Genomic DNA, 18,417 nt, shown 5'->3' on the forward strand with positions numbered 1-18,417 from the left:
TCTGATTCCAATTCACATGGCTGATGAGAATTTGTGTTTGTGAGCTGTGACCAATCTGGAGATAGTGGAAACTAAGGCCTTGCCTTATAACCTCAATCCTAAACCTAATCCTGGTAGCTTGATGACTGTTAAGAATCCTTTTCCATCACTTGAAACAGTTCAAATACATATACAGTAAATAATTTTAAATGTTAAAATATTAAAAATTTCCAAGTGTCTTTAACTTTTTATACATGCATATTTATTTAATCCTCTTTTAAGAAAAAACTCACTTTTTTGTGAAGGTCATCAACCCCATTCAAATGATATACTAGATAAGATGTTCCTCCGCTCAGTTTGAGAACTGTCTCTCGTGGTAGTGGTGAAACAAATGCTCTCTCAGCTGGTCAATGTTTCTTCACCAAACCACTGACTAGTCAATAAAAATCAACTTCAATATATTGTTAAGTATTGTATTACTGAAGATTATTAAAGTGCATAAGTTATTATTGACCCTCACTTTTGAGTTGCAGCATTCCCAAAACTCTAGTAATATGTTTCAGACATTCATATTACTTTTTAACAATGTGTAGAAAGGCATAGATGTTTCCATGGTGATAGGGCCATCCTTCTGTAGAAATAACCCTTCTTATCCACTAAAATCTCCACCATCCTGATGTGGAACTGTGAATGGTGGAATGATTCATTCCTCTTCTCTTAATGCCATCTCATCCTTATGAACTCATGTGTCCACTCAGTCTTCGTATTTAGCTCCAGATTAAAATGTTTAGTCTTGAAATAAATCAGGGGTACCAACTTTTTTATACCATGGACCCTTACCATTAACCAAAGTTGGGAACCTCTGGATTAAATCCTTTCTCCTCAACCCACCTCCCCATGGGCCACTGTGTTACAATGATTGTGTGCGGCCTTGAAATCTGCGCTTCTGAACCTAGAGTCTGCCCACTTCCATCTGCAGAATAATCTTTTATCCTGAAGGTGTTTCTTCTTTAACGTCTTCAGTAATTTTCAAGTGTATTTAAACCTGTAATTAAAACCTTTTACCTAACGAGCTAATGTCACAGAGGAACTGTTAATATATCCTGGAGGTGGCAATGTACAGCCTCTGTTTGAAAATGGAATTTCACTCATTATAGTTCTATTGTTGCACTCTTTGTATTCCAAGAAGTTCTGATGTATGCAGATAAGTAAGGAAAGAAAGTATGCATTATATTCAAGTATCTAATGTGCAGAGGATTATATACACTAAGGTACTTAATACAATATATTAATTTTTAGTTTGCTCAAATGTAATTTCCCTTGAAAAATGATTTTCCTAGATTCTCAATGTGAGAAATCATTTTCTTTGCATTTATGAGCCATTTATGGGTAACTCTGAATTGAACATGGCATCTAATCATCAGCAAGTTGCCCAATGTTCCTAAATTTGCCTTTGAATTTAGTCCTTTTATTCATGACCCTTACATATATTTCTTGGAACTGTAAGTTTTTTATTGTTACAAAAATAGTTTTCACCTTTACATATGAAAGTAGCATAAAATGGTAGAAATATGTTTTAATCTCAACTAATCCAAACTAAAATGTTTGAATAAAGAATAAAAGCACACATGAAGTGTGTAAATGCCTTATGCAATATAATATTTTAGTTGTGTAATAGTTTCATAATTCACATATTAATACTGTAAGATGTCCCTGATGTTTCTGTATTTTTAATAGGTCAATAGGTATATGTAATGTCAGAGAAATGTGTACAATATACATCCTGGAATTGTTTTTCTTCGCAAACATCCACGACTATGAAAACAGAGGAGTTCCCCAAAGAATGAATGACAGTTAGACGTTAGAACCTCAAAGCCCCCAGCTCCCCCTCCCACTCACAAGCAGCAACAAGGCAACCACCCCTCCATCCCCACCAGCGAAAAAGCATCAGCATCCCCCCACCAAGCACTCAAGTATGCAGCAAGCATCAATAAAGACACAGACTTGCAGAACCCCAAAAACTACTCGTTCACCCGGTAATTCAACATACCACTGGCTTTCTCTCGCCCTAATAAGGGGAAAAAAGGTGTCCCCGTTTCACAGCAAGAGGGATGACGTAACAAACAACTCGCTGATTTAGGATGTTAAATGTCTGTTGCGTTGCTTTTTCCAAGTTCTGCACCCAGAGAGTCAGCCCCAAAAAGGCGCAGATCTCTGGACACATTGCCTATGACAGCTAACCCACTGCTCCCGATGTTCCATCTTCTCCCATGACACTTCACTCAGGGGCACCGGCCTAGAATCAGTCCATCTCCAGAGCCACGAAAATCTGGAACCCTGAAGGCGCGCTAGTCTTCCAGGCCTGCATCCTTGGGATATCAAAAAGCGGTCAGTTGTGAGGCCCTGAGAGCAGGTCCCATTCTCGCAAAAAACTGAAGTCAGAGTTTAGCTTCAAGTCAGGGTCTTCAAAAGAACCTTGAATAAGAAGAGCTATCAAAGATAGAAACAGAGCTGTTTCCGAAGATGCAAGCAAAAGAGTCATCGTTTAGCGCCATCTTGACTTTGCTCCGCCCCTCCAAGGTGGAAATACCTTGTTTGGTATCTCAATAACTGTGCTACAAGCAAATTGTTCAAGGAAAATTAGAGTTTTTTTTGAATTTGCCAGCAGCCAATGGGTTAAATTATATCACCACCGCCCGGTAGGATTTTACAAATGACTTTCTCCACAATTGTGAGCAAGTGATTGAATGTAAACAATATTTAAATTTTAACTGAATTTATCTTTGTGATAGAAGGTGATGGTTTTTCTCTTGTGCTGTAGATTAAAAATTTTAATATTGTTATTGTCTTCCTTTTATAGTATGTGCAGAAAACTTGGACAAGAGCCTTAAGCAGATGGAGAAACAGCTTCAACAGCTTGAAAAGGATTTGGAAACCTTTCCTCCAGCGGAGGACATGCATGACAAGTTTGTGACAAAAATGTCCATATCCTTCCTGACAGCTAAATAGCTCATAAAATGACAGTTAGTTAAGCTATTTAACTTTCTAAGGTGCAGCCTGATTAAGCAAATATTTCATATTAATCTTCATCAAATGCTGAGGGACCTTTTTTATAAGTGTGTCAAATAAGTGAAGGATTATTATTGAAAAAATAGATTTGACAGAACACTAGTCATTCAAAATATTCTGTATATGAGCTATAAGCAAAATACGGTTCATTGCACTCTTTGTGGTGCAGAAGTGGAAGGTAGGTTGTTAATGACTGAACGTAGTTACATTATTCTATGCAGCCAAATGATGTCTGAACTACTCTATGCACAGCATTGGGAGAATGACTAAACTGTCGAAATCTGAGAAAAACTGTCCCCTTTTCTCTTCGTAGATATACATACATCTTCTAAACTGAATGGTTTCTATTAATGCACAATCATTTTGGGGGGAAGAAGACAATCAATTGTGATAATTCTTAAACACAGCAGATTTTTCAGTGCAACAAAAAAGTCAAATACTTTTGAAGTAAATATTGCAAGTAAATATTGTGAATGATTGTTCTTCCAGGTGGTAACATTTTGCAGGAGTTAAGTAACAATCATTAAAAGAAAAGTAGATTAATCATTAACTTCTGTTGAAATCAGTTTTCAGAAGTTAAGTTGTATGACATGAGAAATTTATTCACAATATTTAAGCAAATAAATTAACCTCTAACAGCACAGATGTTTGTTGAGAGACTCAATAGATGGAAGACAAAGGGAAATCAGAAAGACAAGGAAAAACCTTTGGTGAAGCAATTCATCATCTTTAAAACAGTGGCTTTCCATGATCATGCTAGTCTACTTTTATCACAGTGCAGTTATAAATTGCATGGGTGTGTAATGTAATGTGATCTGCGGTTTAACTTGGCTAACTCTTATTTATTAAGTACTGTAATAAAGTAGTCACACTTAATTTTTTGGGAAACATTAAATGTGATGTGATAATATACTTAAACTAATTTTATACAAGGCAACAACATTAAACATCAATTAAAGATGTAATTGACTTCATTTAGTAAGAACTGCAAAAATTATTTGCTTTAATTAGCTTTGATAGAGCAAAAAAAAGAGTAGTAGTAAGTTTCATTGGTGTAAATTTGGGACATGAGTCTAACCTGATTATGCCCTCATAGAGAGTAGCTGGTCAGAGTTGATTGGAAGGGCACACCAGCAGGGATGATGTCAGAACAGCAATGGCTGGAGTTTCTGGGGGCAATTTGGAAGATGCAGGATAGATGCATCCCAAAGAAGAAGTATTTTAAAGAGAGGATGAGGCAATTGTGGCTGACAAGGAAAGTAAAAGGCAGCATAAAAGCAAAAGAGAGGGCATATAGTATAGCAAAAAGTAATGGGAAGTTAGAGGATTGGGAAGCTTTAGAAATCAACAGAGGTCAACTAAAAACCCATAAGGAGAGAAAAGCTGAAATATGAGTGAAAGCAAGTCAAAATGAGGATACCAAAAGTTTTTTCAGGTATACAAAGAGTAAAAGAGAGTGGAAAGTGGATATTGGTCCACTTGAACATTGTGCTGTAGAGGTGGAAGTGGACAAAGAAATGGCAGTCTAATAAGTATTTTTCATCTGTCTTCACTTTGGAAGACACAAGCTGTACGCCAGAACTTCAAGAGTGTCAGGGGCAGGAGTGAATGTAGTTGCTATTACTAAAGAGAAAGTGCTTGGGAAGCAGAAAGGTCTGAAGGGAAAATAAATCATCTGGACTGGAAGGAATATACCCCCAGGGTTCTGGCAGGGGTAGGTGAAGAAATTCAGGCACTAGTAATGATCTTTTAAGAATCACTAGATTCTGGAATGGATCTGGAGGACTGGAAAATTGCAAATGTCACTCCACTCTTTAAGAAGGGAGGAAGGCAGAAGAAAGGAAATTATTGGCCGGTTAGCCTGACTTCACAGTGCTTGAGAAAATGTTGGAGTCTATTATTAAGGATGAGGTTTTGGGGTACTTGGAGGCTCATGATAAAATAGGCCAAAGTCAGCACTAAAGGGAAAGGTTGCCTGGCAAACCTGTTGGAATTCTTTGCGGAAATAATAGGCAGGATAGACAAAGGCAAGTCAGTGGATGTTTACTTGGATTTTCAGAAGGCCTTTGAAAAGATGCTGCACATGAGGCTGCTGAACAAGGTAAGAGCCCATAGTATTACAGAAAAGATACCAGCATGCATAGAAGATCGGATGACTGGCAGGACTCAGTGGGAATAAAGGGGTCTTTTCTGGTTAGCTGCTAGTGACTAGTGGTGTTCTGCAGGAGTCAGTATTGCGACTGCTTTTTTTTTACAATACATGTTAAGGATATGGATGATCGAATTGATAGCTTTGTCACCAAGTTTTTGGATGATATGAAGATAAGTGGAGGGGCAAGTAGTGTTGAGGAAGCAGAGAGTCTGCAGAAGGACTTGGATACATTTGGAGAATGGACAAAGAAGTGGCATATGGTGTAGGGAAGTATATAGTCATGTACTTTGGTAGAAGCAATAAAGGCATAGACTATTTTCTAAATGGAGAGAAAATTCAAAAATCAGAGTTGCAAAGGGTCCTTGGAGTCCTTGTGTAGGATTCCATAGAGGTTAACTTGCAGGTTGAGTCGGTAATAAGGAAAGCAAACGCAATGTTAGCTTTCATTTTGAGAGGACTGGAATATAAGAGAAAGGATGTAATGCTAAGGCTTTATAAGGCATTGGTCAGACCGCACCTGGAGTATTGTGAGCAGTTTTAGGCCCTCTATCTAAGAAGAGATTTCCTGAACTAGGAGAGGGTCCAGTGGAGATTCACGAGAATGATTCTGGGAATGTGAGGATTAATGTATGAGGAGCATTTGATGGCTCTGAACCTGTACTCCCTGATGTTTAAAGGAATAAGGGGGAATCTCATTGAAACCTATCAAATATTGAAAAGCCTAGATAGAGTGAGTCTAAGACCAGAGGGCACAGCCTCAGAATAGAGGAATGTTTATTTAGAACTGTGTTAGGGAGTGACTTCTTCAGCCAGAGGGCGGTGAGTCTGCCGAATTCATGCAGAGGGCAAGCTGTTGAATATATTTTAAGTGGAGGTTGATAGTTTCTTGATTAGTCAGTGTGTCACAGGTTAGAGGGAGAAGGCAGGAGAACGAGGTTGAGAAGGATAATAAATCAATCATGATGGACTGGTGGAGCAGACTCAATGAACCAAATGGCAAAGTCTATTCCTAAGCCTTATAGTCTTCTGGTCAAACTGTTGACAACAAAAATGGCTAGGTATCTTCTGAAAGTACAATAGGTGATATGTATTGTTTCCTTGATTCTGTATTAACCTTACTGTTTCTTTTATTGTAACATTTTATCCATTTTATTTGACCCGGAGGCAGCCGTAGTTTTTATATATATAATCTCATGAGGTTTTTTCATTGTTACCAAACAGCGAAAAGTGACAAAATACAATGTTTGAGCGATTAAAAATAATATCTCCCAACTTTGAGCAACCCATTTGTTGGCTTCTGTTCCTCTGCAAATATTGTGGCAATTTCAGGACACATCTAGAACCTTGCAAAGTATTAGAGTCAGTTTTCATTCTCTGTACTGGGTAGGATATGCAGGAGCACACTGAAACTATGAGTACAGCACATATTTAACCATATTCATACTGATGTCCAGATCTTGACCATTGTGGTAAGAAATTAAAATACATGAAAAAGACAGCAGCTTAACTACTACAGTTATTACCCTCAACCATCAGAGTCTTGAGCCAGAGGGTAACCTTACTCAATTTCATCTGCCCCATCACTGAGTTGTTCCCATAACCTAAGGTCTCTTCATTCGATTAGATTAGATTAGATTCAACCTTATTGTCATTGTGCCGAGTACAGCTACAAAGCCAATGAAACGCATTTAGCATCTGACCAGAAATGCAAAGAATAGTGTTATTTACAAAGTAACTGCGAATAAAAAGTGAATGCTACAGCACACAAATATAAAAGTACTGAGACTGTACAATATGGGTGCAATACTTCTTAGCGCTGTGATGTGAGGTTCAGCAGGGTCACAGACTCAGGGAAGAAGCTCTTCCTGTGCCTACTGGTGCGGGAGCGGAGGCTCCTGTAGCGCCTACTGGATGGGAGGAGAGTAAAAAGTCCATGGTTAGTGTGAGATACATCCTTGATAATGCTTTTCACCCTGCCCAGACAGCGTTTATGGTAGATGTTCTCAATGGTGGGCAATTGGGTGCCAATAATCCGCTGGGCAGTTTTCACCACACGCTGGAGTGCTTTGCGGTCCGATGTGGGACAATTGCCATTCCACACTGAGATGTAGTTGGTGAGTATGCTCTCAATGGTACAGTAGTGAAAGTCCGTCAGTATCCTGGGACAGAGGTGAGCTTTCTTGATGCTTTGCAGGAAATAAAGGCGCTGTTGCGCCTTTCTGATCAGGATGGAAGAGTTCAGGGACCAGGTGAGATCCTCGGAAATGTGGACACCAAGGAATTTGAAGTTTGATACACGCTCCACTACAGCTCCGTTGATGTAGATGGGGACATGAGTGTGACTCCTGACCTGCCTGAAGTCCACAATGATCTCCTTGATCTTCTGGGTGTTAAGGTCCAGGTGCCGGACCCCGTTCCTATAGGCTGTCTCGTCATCCCCTCTGATCAGGCCAACCACTGTGGTGTTGTCTGCGAACTTGATTATGGAGTTAGAACCATGTACAGGAACGCAGTCATAGGTGAAAAGTCATCTCATGTTCTCCAAATTTATTGGTTGGTTGCTTTTTAATTTTTTTTTCCTTTTTGTTGCCTTTTGCACAGTGGTTGTCCACCTTGGTGTGGTCTTTCATTGATTCTGTTACGGTTATTGGATTTATTGAGTATGCTCGCAAGAAAATGAATCTCTGGGTTGTAAATGGTGTCATATATGTACTTCGATAATAAATTTACTTGAATCTTTGAACTTTGAACTTTTGAAATTTGAGTCCTTTGAAATATGTAGGGGTCCAATGCAATTTAGGGATAATAAAGAACGCCAGGGTGGAGATGTACCTCTACCAAAGAAGGTGTAAGGTGCTTCTTCCCTCTCCTATCCTGCAGGTCACCCTTGGGTAAGGTGTAACACATGCTTAGCACCACCCCCCACCCCTCCGCCCGAGGATAGGAGCAAGTGGTGCATATCACAAGACCTGGTAATGTGACTACTGACGCTAGACAGACAATCTCTGAGGAGCGATGATAGTGGTCATCTCGTAAAAACACAGTTCAGAAGAGGGCAATGGCAAACCACTTCTGTAGAATTTGCCAAGAACAATCATGGTCATAGACCATGATCACCCAAATCATACGACTCGTCACATAATGATGATAATGAAAGGATAGAGATTGCCCTGTGTATACTCAGTACTTTGTGGTTGTTGTATTTGGTGTGGTAATCAGTCCTTTGAAGTCTGCTGTAGGCCAGTTTGAAATAAAAATAAAAGTTCAAAGTTCAAAGATTCAAGTAAATTTATTATCGAAGTACATATATGACACCATTTACAACCCAGAGATTAAGAGGGGTCCATATGGCTGGACCGGGAGGAATTGTTGGTGATACTTGTACCTAGACACTTGAAGTTCTCAACTATCTCCACCTCAGTGCTATTGATACAGACAGTGATGTGTGCTACACTGCACTTCCTGAAGTCATTCACTAGCTTCTCTGTTATACCAGCATCAAGGAAAAGGATGTTGCCTGGACATCATATCGCTGAATTCTCTATTTCCTTCTACTCTGTCTCATCATCGTTTGAGATATGGTCCACTAGGGTGGTGTCATTTGCAATCTTGTAAATGGACCTAGAGCAGGATTTGGCCACACAGACTAGAGTGTATAGGGAGTATAGTAAAGGGTTGAGTATTCACTTTTGTGTGGCACCAGTGTTGAGGTTAATCATGGAGGAGATCTTGTCTTCTATCTTCACCGATTGTAGTCTGTTGGTCAGGAAGTCACGGATTCTGTTGCAGAGGAGGTTGCAGAGTCATAGCTCTAGAAGTTTGGAAAAGAGTAGAAGGCAGAACTATGGTCAATAAATAGTAGCCTAACATAGTTGTCTTTGCTATCCAGAAGTTCCAACGATGAGTGTAGGGCCAGGAAGATGGTGTGTGCCATGAACCTACTTTATGGCACACAACATGGTGGTGGTGAATAAATTGCAGTGGGTTGAAGTTGTCTGGGATCCTGGACTTAATATGTTTATGTTGAAATTCTTCCCAATGATGGATGTCAGAGCCATCAGGGAATAGTTACTAAAGCACATTATCTAATTTGTCTTTGCCACCAGAATGATGATGGGCTTCTCAAAGCAAATGAGAACTTCTAATTAGAGTTGGTAAGAGTTAAGGATGTCAGCAAATATTCCCACTAGCTACTCTGAGCAGGGTCAGAGGATACAGCCAGGGATTCCATCCGAGCCAGTTGCGTTCTGTGGGTTTGTTGTTGGGATGTAGTCTCTGTTATGGTGACTGGTACATTAAAGATGGCCAGTGCAGGCAGCATCATTTCATTGACCTTCTGTTTGAAACAAGCGTAGAATGCATTGAGTCATCAGGGCGGGATTCACTGTTGCAAGTGATACTGCCCGACTTTGCTTTTGATGCAGGTGTTCTTCCTTGACAACAATGACTGGTTAAGCACAAAGAGAATTTGTATTAACTGTCTGTTAGGTTTATTGGTTCATTTAGAAACAAGCATGGTAAGTCAAACAAAATTAAATATCTGTACACTAGATTTCTTTGATCCTCCCTAGCAGTCAAGGAATAGTGAAGGTAATACCCAGAAATAGGAGTTCACATTGGCCAAGAATTACTCTTGATCCAGGCCTAATCTTCAAATCCCTGAAGAGGGGTCATGTACTTCAGCAATGGTTGATCTCTGGAGGTTTTGCTGCTTCTATGCTTGAAATCCTTCATTCTTATCCTCTTTCTTATTGGATTGAACTGTTCTGTTTCAATTTTGTTGGCTCTGGCTAGCTTGTGTCAGCCTGACATTGGATCTAGTCCTAGAGCTACCTGCACCATTACTTGATTGCTCATCCACCAGATAAGGGCATGTGCCTCGCGTAACTTTTTTGTTCAGATCAGGTCAGCCAAACACATAGCTTAGGCTACTTCAGGCCACAGGCTACCCATTTCATGGGCCTGAAGTTTCTAGCTTATCAAGTGAGATCACAAACTGCTGCTTATTCAGCAATGTTCTCCAGTTCAGCAAATTATTGGTAGGGACCCCATTGTGTATACTTCCAATTGTTATAATCAGCCATTCCTGAGCAAGAACCAGTTCACAAAATGATAACCACAAGAACAGTTTTACAAAATGGCAGCCTTCATTCTTTGACATGCAGTCCTGTACGCAATTACTGATGAAGTCTATATGGTGGCATTGGCTTTATCATTTAGGTTAGATGTTGCGGTCTTGGTTATAGACCAGCCCACCAACTTGAAGCAGTCATGTGGAAGTTGATTTATTTTCTCAGTCCAGTATTTCTGCCACCTTTTGTACCAGATCCTCACATTTTAGTTTCTGATGTAAGCAAGGAGAAGAAAAAGAGCTGATAGTCAAATTTTCCAAGATGCAGACAAGATATAGGTAGGCATCTTTGATTGTTGGTTGATAATAGAATAGATAATAATAGAATAGTACAGCACAGTACAGGCCCTTCGGCCCACAATGTTGTGCCGACCCTCAAACCCTACCTCCCATATAAGCCCCCACCTTAAATTCCTCCATATACCTGTCTAGTAGTCTCTTAAACTTCACTAGTGTATCTGCCTCCACCACTGACTCAGGCAGTGCATTCCACGCACCAACCACTCTCTGAGTAAAAAACCTTCCTCTAATATCCCCCTTGAACTTCCCACCCCTTACCTTAAAGCCATGTCCTCTTGTATTGAGCAGTGGTGCCTTGGGGAACAGTCGCTGGCTATCCACTCTATCTATTCCTCTTATTATCTTGTACACCTCTATCATGTCTCCTCTCATCCTCCTTCTCTCCAAAGAGTAAAGCCCTAGCTCCCTTAATCTCTGATCATAATGCATACTTTCTAAACCAGGCAGCATCCTGGTAAATCTCCTCTGTACCCTTTCTAATGTTTCCACATCCTTCCTATAGTGAGGTGACCAGAACTGGACACAGTAGTCCAAGTGTGGCCTAACCAGTGTTTTATAGAGCTGCATCATTACATCGCGACTCTTAAACTCTATCCCTTGACTTATGAAAGCTAACACCTCATAAGCTTTCTTAACTACCCTATCCACCTGTGAGGCAACTTTCAGGGATCTGTGGACATATACCCCGAGATCCCTCTGCTCCTCCACACTACCAAGTATCCTGCCATTTACTTTGTACTCTGCCTTGGAGTTTGTCCTTCCAAAGTGTACCACCTCACACTTCTCCATCTGCCACTTCTCAGCCCACTTCTGCATCCTATCAATGTCTCTCTGCAATCTTTGACAATCCCCTACACTATCTACAACACCACCAACCTTTGTGTCGTCTGCAAACTTGCCAACCCACCCTTCTACCCCCACATCCAGGTCGTTAATGAAAATCACGAAAAGTAGAGGTCCCAGAACAGATCCTTGTGGGACACCACCAATCACAATCCTCCAATCTGAATGTACTCCCTCCACCACCACCCTCTGCCTTCTGCAGGCAAGCCAATTCTGAATCCACCTGGCCAAACTTCCCTGGATCCCATGCCTTCTAACTTTCTGAATAAGCCTACCGTGTGGAACCTTGTCAAATGCCTTACTAAAATCCATATAGATCACATCCACTGCACTACCCTCATCTATATGCCTGGTCAGCTCCTCAAAGAACTCTATCAGGCTTGTTAGACACGATCTGCCCTCTACAAAGCCATGCTGATCGTCCCTGATCAGACCATGATTCTCCAAATGTCTATAGATCCTATCTCTAAGAATCTTTTCCAACAGCTTTCCCACCACAGACGTAAGGCTCACTGGTCTATAATAAGCAAGGTCTTGGTCTCTAGCACTCTCAAAGTGTCACTCTCAAGTATGATATGTCCATAAGAAAGTCGTAAGTCATATGTAAAACATCTCAGCAATTGGTTATTCATGATATAACTTCAAAAACGAATCAAAAATCTGCTTCTTAAAGCAAATGAAAGCTTCTAATTAGAGTAGGAAAGGGTTCAGGATGTCAGCAAATATTCCCACTAGCTACCCTGAGCAGGGATTCCATCCGGGCCAGTTGCATTCTGCTTCATTTATAGGTTTCATTGGACTGGAAAATTATTCAAAAGGAAACAACAGAATACAAAGCAAGAAGTTATATACAATCTATTTTTAGCTATATAGGAAAATAAAATTTTGACTAGATTTAGGTCAGTATTACCCCACATTGCCTTGTGAAATGTTGCAACCTTTGCATTTAGTTATCTTAAATGGTTTTTACACACTTAAATATTAACAAGTTCTAAAAATTATATAAATCATTATTTTAATTAAGTTTGATATATTATCACCTTTTAAAAATTCATTTTCTTTCATTTAGGGTGCTCCCACTGCTGAGAGCCAATGGTGATATGATTTAGTGGGTAATTGTGGGGAAAATAAGCATGCAGTTATTTATCTGATCTTTTTTTATTAAGTAATTAATCACATACTTTAGTAACATGCTACAAAATCTTATTGTTCAGATCTCCTAAAGGAGATGAATTAGCTATCAAAAATAAACTTGGTTATGTTAGGCTATAAAATGTTATTTTTAAAATTAGTTTTCCCTTTTATTTTGAACACCAGTATACAGAGATTCATTCTCATTTGCTTAAGTTAACTATGCCATGTAGTCCTGGAAGGAAACAATGGGAGTAAATTTAGGAAGCAATGTACCATGTATAATTGAAGCTATGTTGCATATTTTGTGGAAGTAACTAACGATGAATTTCTATCCCGGAGTCCTGCAATGCCAAAGGTTTGCTGGAAAATCTTTCCCCTTATATGCTTGTTTAAAAAAAACTCAATTAATTTATAGCCCCAATAAGCACATTAATACTTTCATATGATTTTAACTCACCCCTCCCCCATCAATAGGAACTATTTGCAAGTATGTGTCTTCTGCAAAAAACATAATCATAGGCGTATCATCCTCAAAGTGATATTCCTGCTTCCCTTGCAAATGTTGCAATGCTGGAGGGAATAAAAAACATGAATTTGCTGTCCAAACATTAAAAAATCAAAATGGCAATTATTTGAAAGGAGAGTGATAAAAATTTAGCATTGTCTGTGAATTGTATCCACCATTATATCAAATTTGACAGCACATCACTTAGGCTTCTGTCTTTTAATCAATTAATTCATTCTTGTTCAGAATCTTCCCTCTTGATATTTCAGGTAAACTTTGTGGAATATTCTGGAGTTTTCCTTGCAGAAGGACATCTTTTTTGCAGGCAATCAATTTAAGAGTGATGATTAGCTCATATTATTTGTTCCGTCCATTCCTGATGATACTGTCTCATATTTCCCGCCAGATTTTTCTTTCTTTTGGAGCTTCAGAAACTGCAGCTTCTGAGTCAAGTACTACTGAAAAGAGAAGACATTTCTTGTGAACAGCCACATTCAACATTACAGTTAATGTCTACCTGTAGCATACATACTGTATATGCAAAGTACCCCTCTGCTAGCGTACCACTGAAGGGAATTATATTTAGCAAAGCAGGTTGATTCTGATGAATTTTGCCCAGAAATCATTGGGAAATTAGATTGTAAGTGGAGGTAGACTTGGAATGTGGGTCCCACTAATTCAGAGCTTTGTAGTTCACCATCAGCATTGTTGAAATGTTCCATTTCCACCAACAAGATATGAATGTTTTATTACCAGTGTATCATTCATACTGTTGTTCTACTGCACATGGAACTGTTGAGCTCTTAATATCACCATAGATCAGAGGTGGAGAGGGTCAGCAACTTTGAATTCCTTGGTGTTATTATTTCGGAGGACCTGTCCTGGGCCCAGCACATAAGTGCAATTACGGACAAAGCTCAGCTGCTCCTCTGCTTTCTTAGGAGTTTGCAAAGATTCAGTATTATATCAAAAACTTTTGACAAAGTAGAGAGTATATTGACTGGCTTGAAAAAACACCAGTACCTTTGAATGGAAAATTGTACAAAAGGTAGTGAATATGATCCAGTCCATCATGGGTAACGGCCTCCCCAACATTGAGCACATCTACATGAAACATTGACGCAGGAAAGCAGCATCAATCACCAGGGACTCCACTACCCAAGATATACATACTCTCTTCTTGCTTTTGCCATCAGGGAGAAGGTACAGGAGACTCAAGGCTCCGTAGATTTCAATTCTTGGGCTTTAACATATCAGATTACCTGTCTTGGACCCAGCATATAGATGCATTTACAAAGAAGCTTCGCCAGAACTTTGCTCAGAAGTTTCAGGACTTTTGGCATGTTACCAAATACTCTTAATTAACTTCTACAAATGTACTATTTGTTGCATCATGATCTATGATCAAAGATCCCTACCATCTGGGTCATGCTATGTTCCTGCATCTACTATTGGGCAGGTGGTACCAAAGCCTGAAGTCTCACACCAGCAGGTTCAAGGACAGTTACTTTCCTTCATCTGTTACTTCCTTGTGCCAACCTGCGAGTCACAAATCACTACCTCAGTAGAGCAACACTGACACCACTTTGATCACTTTGCTCTCCAATTGACTTTTGTTTTTTTTTTCTAATTGTGTTCTTCCTTGTAAAAATGTTGTATAACCTATATTTTTCTTATGAATGCTGCTTATTTGATGTCATGTGCCTGTGGCTGCTGGAAGTAAGTTTCTCATTGCATATAGAAACCATAGAAAAACTACAGCATAGAAACAGGCCTTTTGGCCCTTCTTGGCTGTGCCGAATCATTTTCTGCCTAGTCCCACTGACCTGCACATGGACCATATCCCTCCATATACCTCCCATCCATGTATCTGTCCAATTTATTCTTAAATGTTAAAAAAGAACTCGCATTTACCACCTCGTCTGGCAGCTCATTCCATACTCCCACCACTCTCTGTGTGAAGAAGCCCCCACTAATGTTCCCTTTAAACTTTTCCCCCCTCACCCTAAACCCATGTCCTCTGGTTTTTTTCTCCCCTTGCCTCAGTGGAACAAGCCTGCTTGTATTCACTCTATCTATACCCATCATAATTTTATATACCTCTATCAAATCTCCCCTCATTATTCTACGCTCCAGGGAATAAAGTCCTAACCTATTCAACCTTTCTCTGTAACTGAGTTTTTCAAGTCCCAGCAACATCCTTGTAAACCTTCTCTGCACTCTTTCAACCTTATTAATATCCTTCCTGTAATTTGGTGACCAAAAACTGAACACAGTTCTCCAGATCTGGCCTCACCAATGCCTTATACAACCTCATCATAACATTCCAGCTCTTATACTCAATACTTTGATTAATAAAGGCCAATGTACCAAAACCTCTCTTTACAACCCTATCTATCTGTGATGCCACTTTTAGGGAATTTTGTATCTGTATTCCCAGATCCCTCTGTTCCACTGCACTCCTCAGTGCCTTACCATTAACCCTGTATGTTCTACGTTGGTTTGTCCTTCCAAAGTGCAATACCTCACACTTGGAAACTCCATCTGCCATTTTTCAGCCCATTTTTCCAGCTGGTCCAAGCCCCTCTTCAGGCTCTGAAAACTTTCCTCACTGTCCACTACACCTCCAATCTTTGTATCATCAGCAAATTTGCTGATCCAATTTACCACATTATCATCCAGATCATTGATATAGATGACAAATAACAATGGACCCAGCACTGATCCCTGTGGCACACCACTGGTCACAGGCCTCCACTCTGAGAAGCAATCCTCTACTCCCACTCTTTGGCTTCTCCCATTGAGCCAATGTCTAATCCAATTTACCACCTCTCCAAGTATACCTAGCAACTGAATTTTCCTGACTAACTTCCCATGCGGGACCTTGTCAAAGGCCTTACTGAAGTCCATGTAGACAACATCCACTGCCTTCCCATCATCCACTTTCCTGGTAACCTCCTTGAAAAACTCCAATAGATTGGTCAAACATGACCTACCACACACAAAGCCATGTTGACGCTCCCTAATAAGTCCCTGTCTATCCAAATGCTTGTAGTTTCTGTCCCTTAGTACTCCCTCCAATAACTTACCCACTACCGTCGTCAAACTTACCAGCCTATAATTTCCCGGATTACTTTTCGATCCTTTTTTAAACAACGGAATAACATAAGCCATTCTCCAATCCTCCGGCGCCTCACCCGTAGACACCAACATTTTAAATATTTCTGCCAGGGCCCCTGCAATTTCAACACTAGTCTCCTTCAAGGTCCGGAGAAATACCCTGTCAGGTCCTGGGGATTTATCCACTTTAATTTGCCTCAAGATAGCAAGCACCTCCTCCTTTTCAATCTGTACAGTTTCCACGATCTCACTACTTGTTTCCCTTAATTCCATAGACTTCATGCCAGTTTCCTTAGTAATTACAGATGCAAAAAAACCTATTTAAGTTCTCCCCCATTTCTTTTGGTTCCACACATAGCCGACCACTCTGGTCTTCAAGAGGACCAATTTTATCCCTTACAATCCTTTTACTCTTAATATACCTGTAAAAACTCTTTGGATTATCCTTCGCTTTGACTACCAAGGCAACTTCATGTCTTCTTTTAGCCCACCCGGTTTCCTTTTTAAGTATTTTCTTGCACTTTTTATACTCCTCAAGCACCTTATTTACTCCATGTTTCCTATACATTTCATACAACTCTTTTCTTCTTTATCAGAGTTGCAATATCCCTTGAGAACCAAGGATCCTTATTCCTATTCACTTTGCCTTTAATCCTGACAGGAACATACATGTTCTGCAGTCTCAAAATTTCTCCTTTGAAAGCTTCCCGCTTACCAATCACATCCTTGCCAGAGAACAACCTGTCCCAATCCACGCTTTTTAGATCCTTTCTCATTTCTTCAACTTTGGCCTTCTTCCAGTTTAGAACCTCAACCCTAGGACCAGATCTATCTTTATCCATGATCAAGTTGAAGCTAATGGTGTTATGATCACTGGAACCAAAGTGCTCCCCTACACACACTTCCGTCACTTGTCCTAACTCGTTTCCTAATAGAAGATCTAATATCGCATCCTCTCTAGTTGGTACCTCTATATATTGATTTAGAAAACTTTCATGAACACATTTTACAAATTCTAACCCATCTAGACCCCTAACAGTATGGGAGTCCCAATCAATATGTGGAAAATTAAAATCCCCTACCACCACAACTTTATGTTTCCTGCAGTTTCCTGCTATCTCTCTGCAGATTTGCTCCTCCAATTCTCGTTGACTATTGGGTGGTCTATAATACAACCCCACTAATGTGGCCACACCTTTCCTGTTTCTCAGCTCCACCCATAAGGACTCAGTAGACAAGCCCTCTAATCTGTCCTGCCTGAGCACTGCTGTAACATTTTCCCTGACAAGCAATGCTATCCCCTCACCTTTCATTCCTCTGCCTCGATCACATCTGAAGCATCGGAACCCTGGAATATTAAGCTGCCAGTCCTGCCCCTCCTGTAGCCAAGTTTCACTAATTGCTATAAGGTCATAATTCCACGTGTCAATCCACGCCCTCAACTCATCCGCCTTCCCCACAATACTGCTAGCATTGAAATATATACACCTCAGTGGATTTTTACCACCACTCACAACCTTTCTATTTGCAGCTTTGCTTGAACTTTTAACATCATTTATTTTGACCCCAGCTACACTGTCAGCTCTGGAAATCTGGTTCCCATCCCCCTGCAAATCTAGTTTAAAGCCTCCCCAATAGCGCTAACAAACCTCCCTGAAAGGATATTGGCCCCCTTGTAGTTCAAGTGCAACCCATCTCTTTTGTACAGGTCCCACCTGCCCCAGAAGAGGTCCCAATGATACCGAAATCTGAAACCCTGCCCCCTACACAATTCCTCAGCCACTTGTTCATCCTCCAGAGCATCCTATTCTTACCCTCACTGGCACGTAGCACAGGTAGCAATCCTGAGATTACCACCCTCAAGGTCCTGCTTTTCAACTTCCTACCAAGCTCTCTATACGCACTCTCCAGGACCTCCTCACTCTTCCTTGCTATGTCATTGGTACCGATGTGCACCACGACAACTGGCTGATCACCCTCCCACTTCAGAATGTCATGCAAGCGATCAGAGACATCCTTGACCCTGGCACCTGGGAGGCAACAAACCATTCTGGATCCTCTGTCATGACCACAGAACCTCCTATGTGCACCTCTAACTATCAAGTCCCATATCACTACCGCTCTCCTCTTTTTCCACCCTCCCTTCTGCACTGCAGAACCAGTGCCAGATATCTGGCTGCTGCA

General features: G+C 40.4%; 1 protein-coding gene across 1 annotated transcript in view; it reads left to right on the forward strand.

Annotated features, from left to right (window-relative positions):
* LOC140200768 (protein diaphanous homolog 3-like) overlaps positions 1-18,417 on the forward strand; it is a 560,350-nt gene that overhangs the window by 374,085 nt on the left and 167,848 nt on the right. The window contains exon 23 of the mRNA XM_072264370.1: positions 2,840-2,964. Coding sequence (XP_072120471.1) covers positions 2,840-2,964 — 125 coding nt within the window. The remainder of the gene's footprint in view (positions 1-2,839; positions 2,965-18,417) is intronic.

The sequence above is a fragment of the Mobula birostris genome, chromosome 7 (genome assembly GCF_030028105.1).
Source record: "Mobula birostris isolate sMobBir1 chromosome 7, sMobBir1.hap1, whole genome shotgun sequence".
NCBI lineage: Eukaryota > Metazoa > Chordata > Chondrichthyes > Myliobatiformes > Myliobatidae > Mobula > Mobula birostris.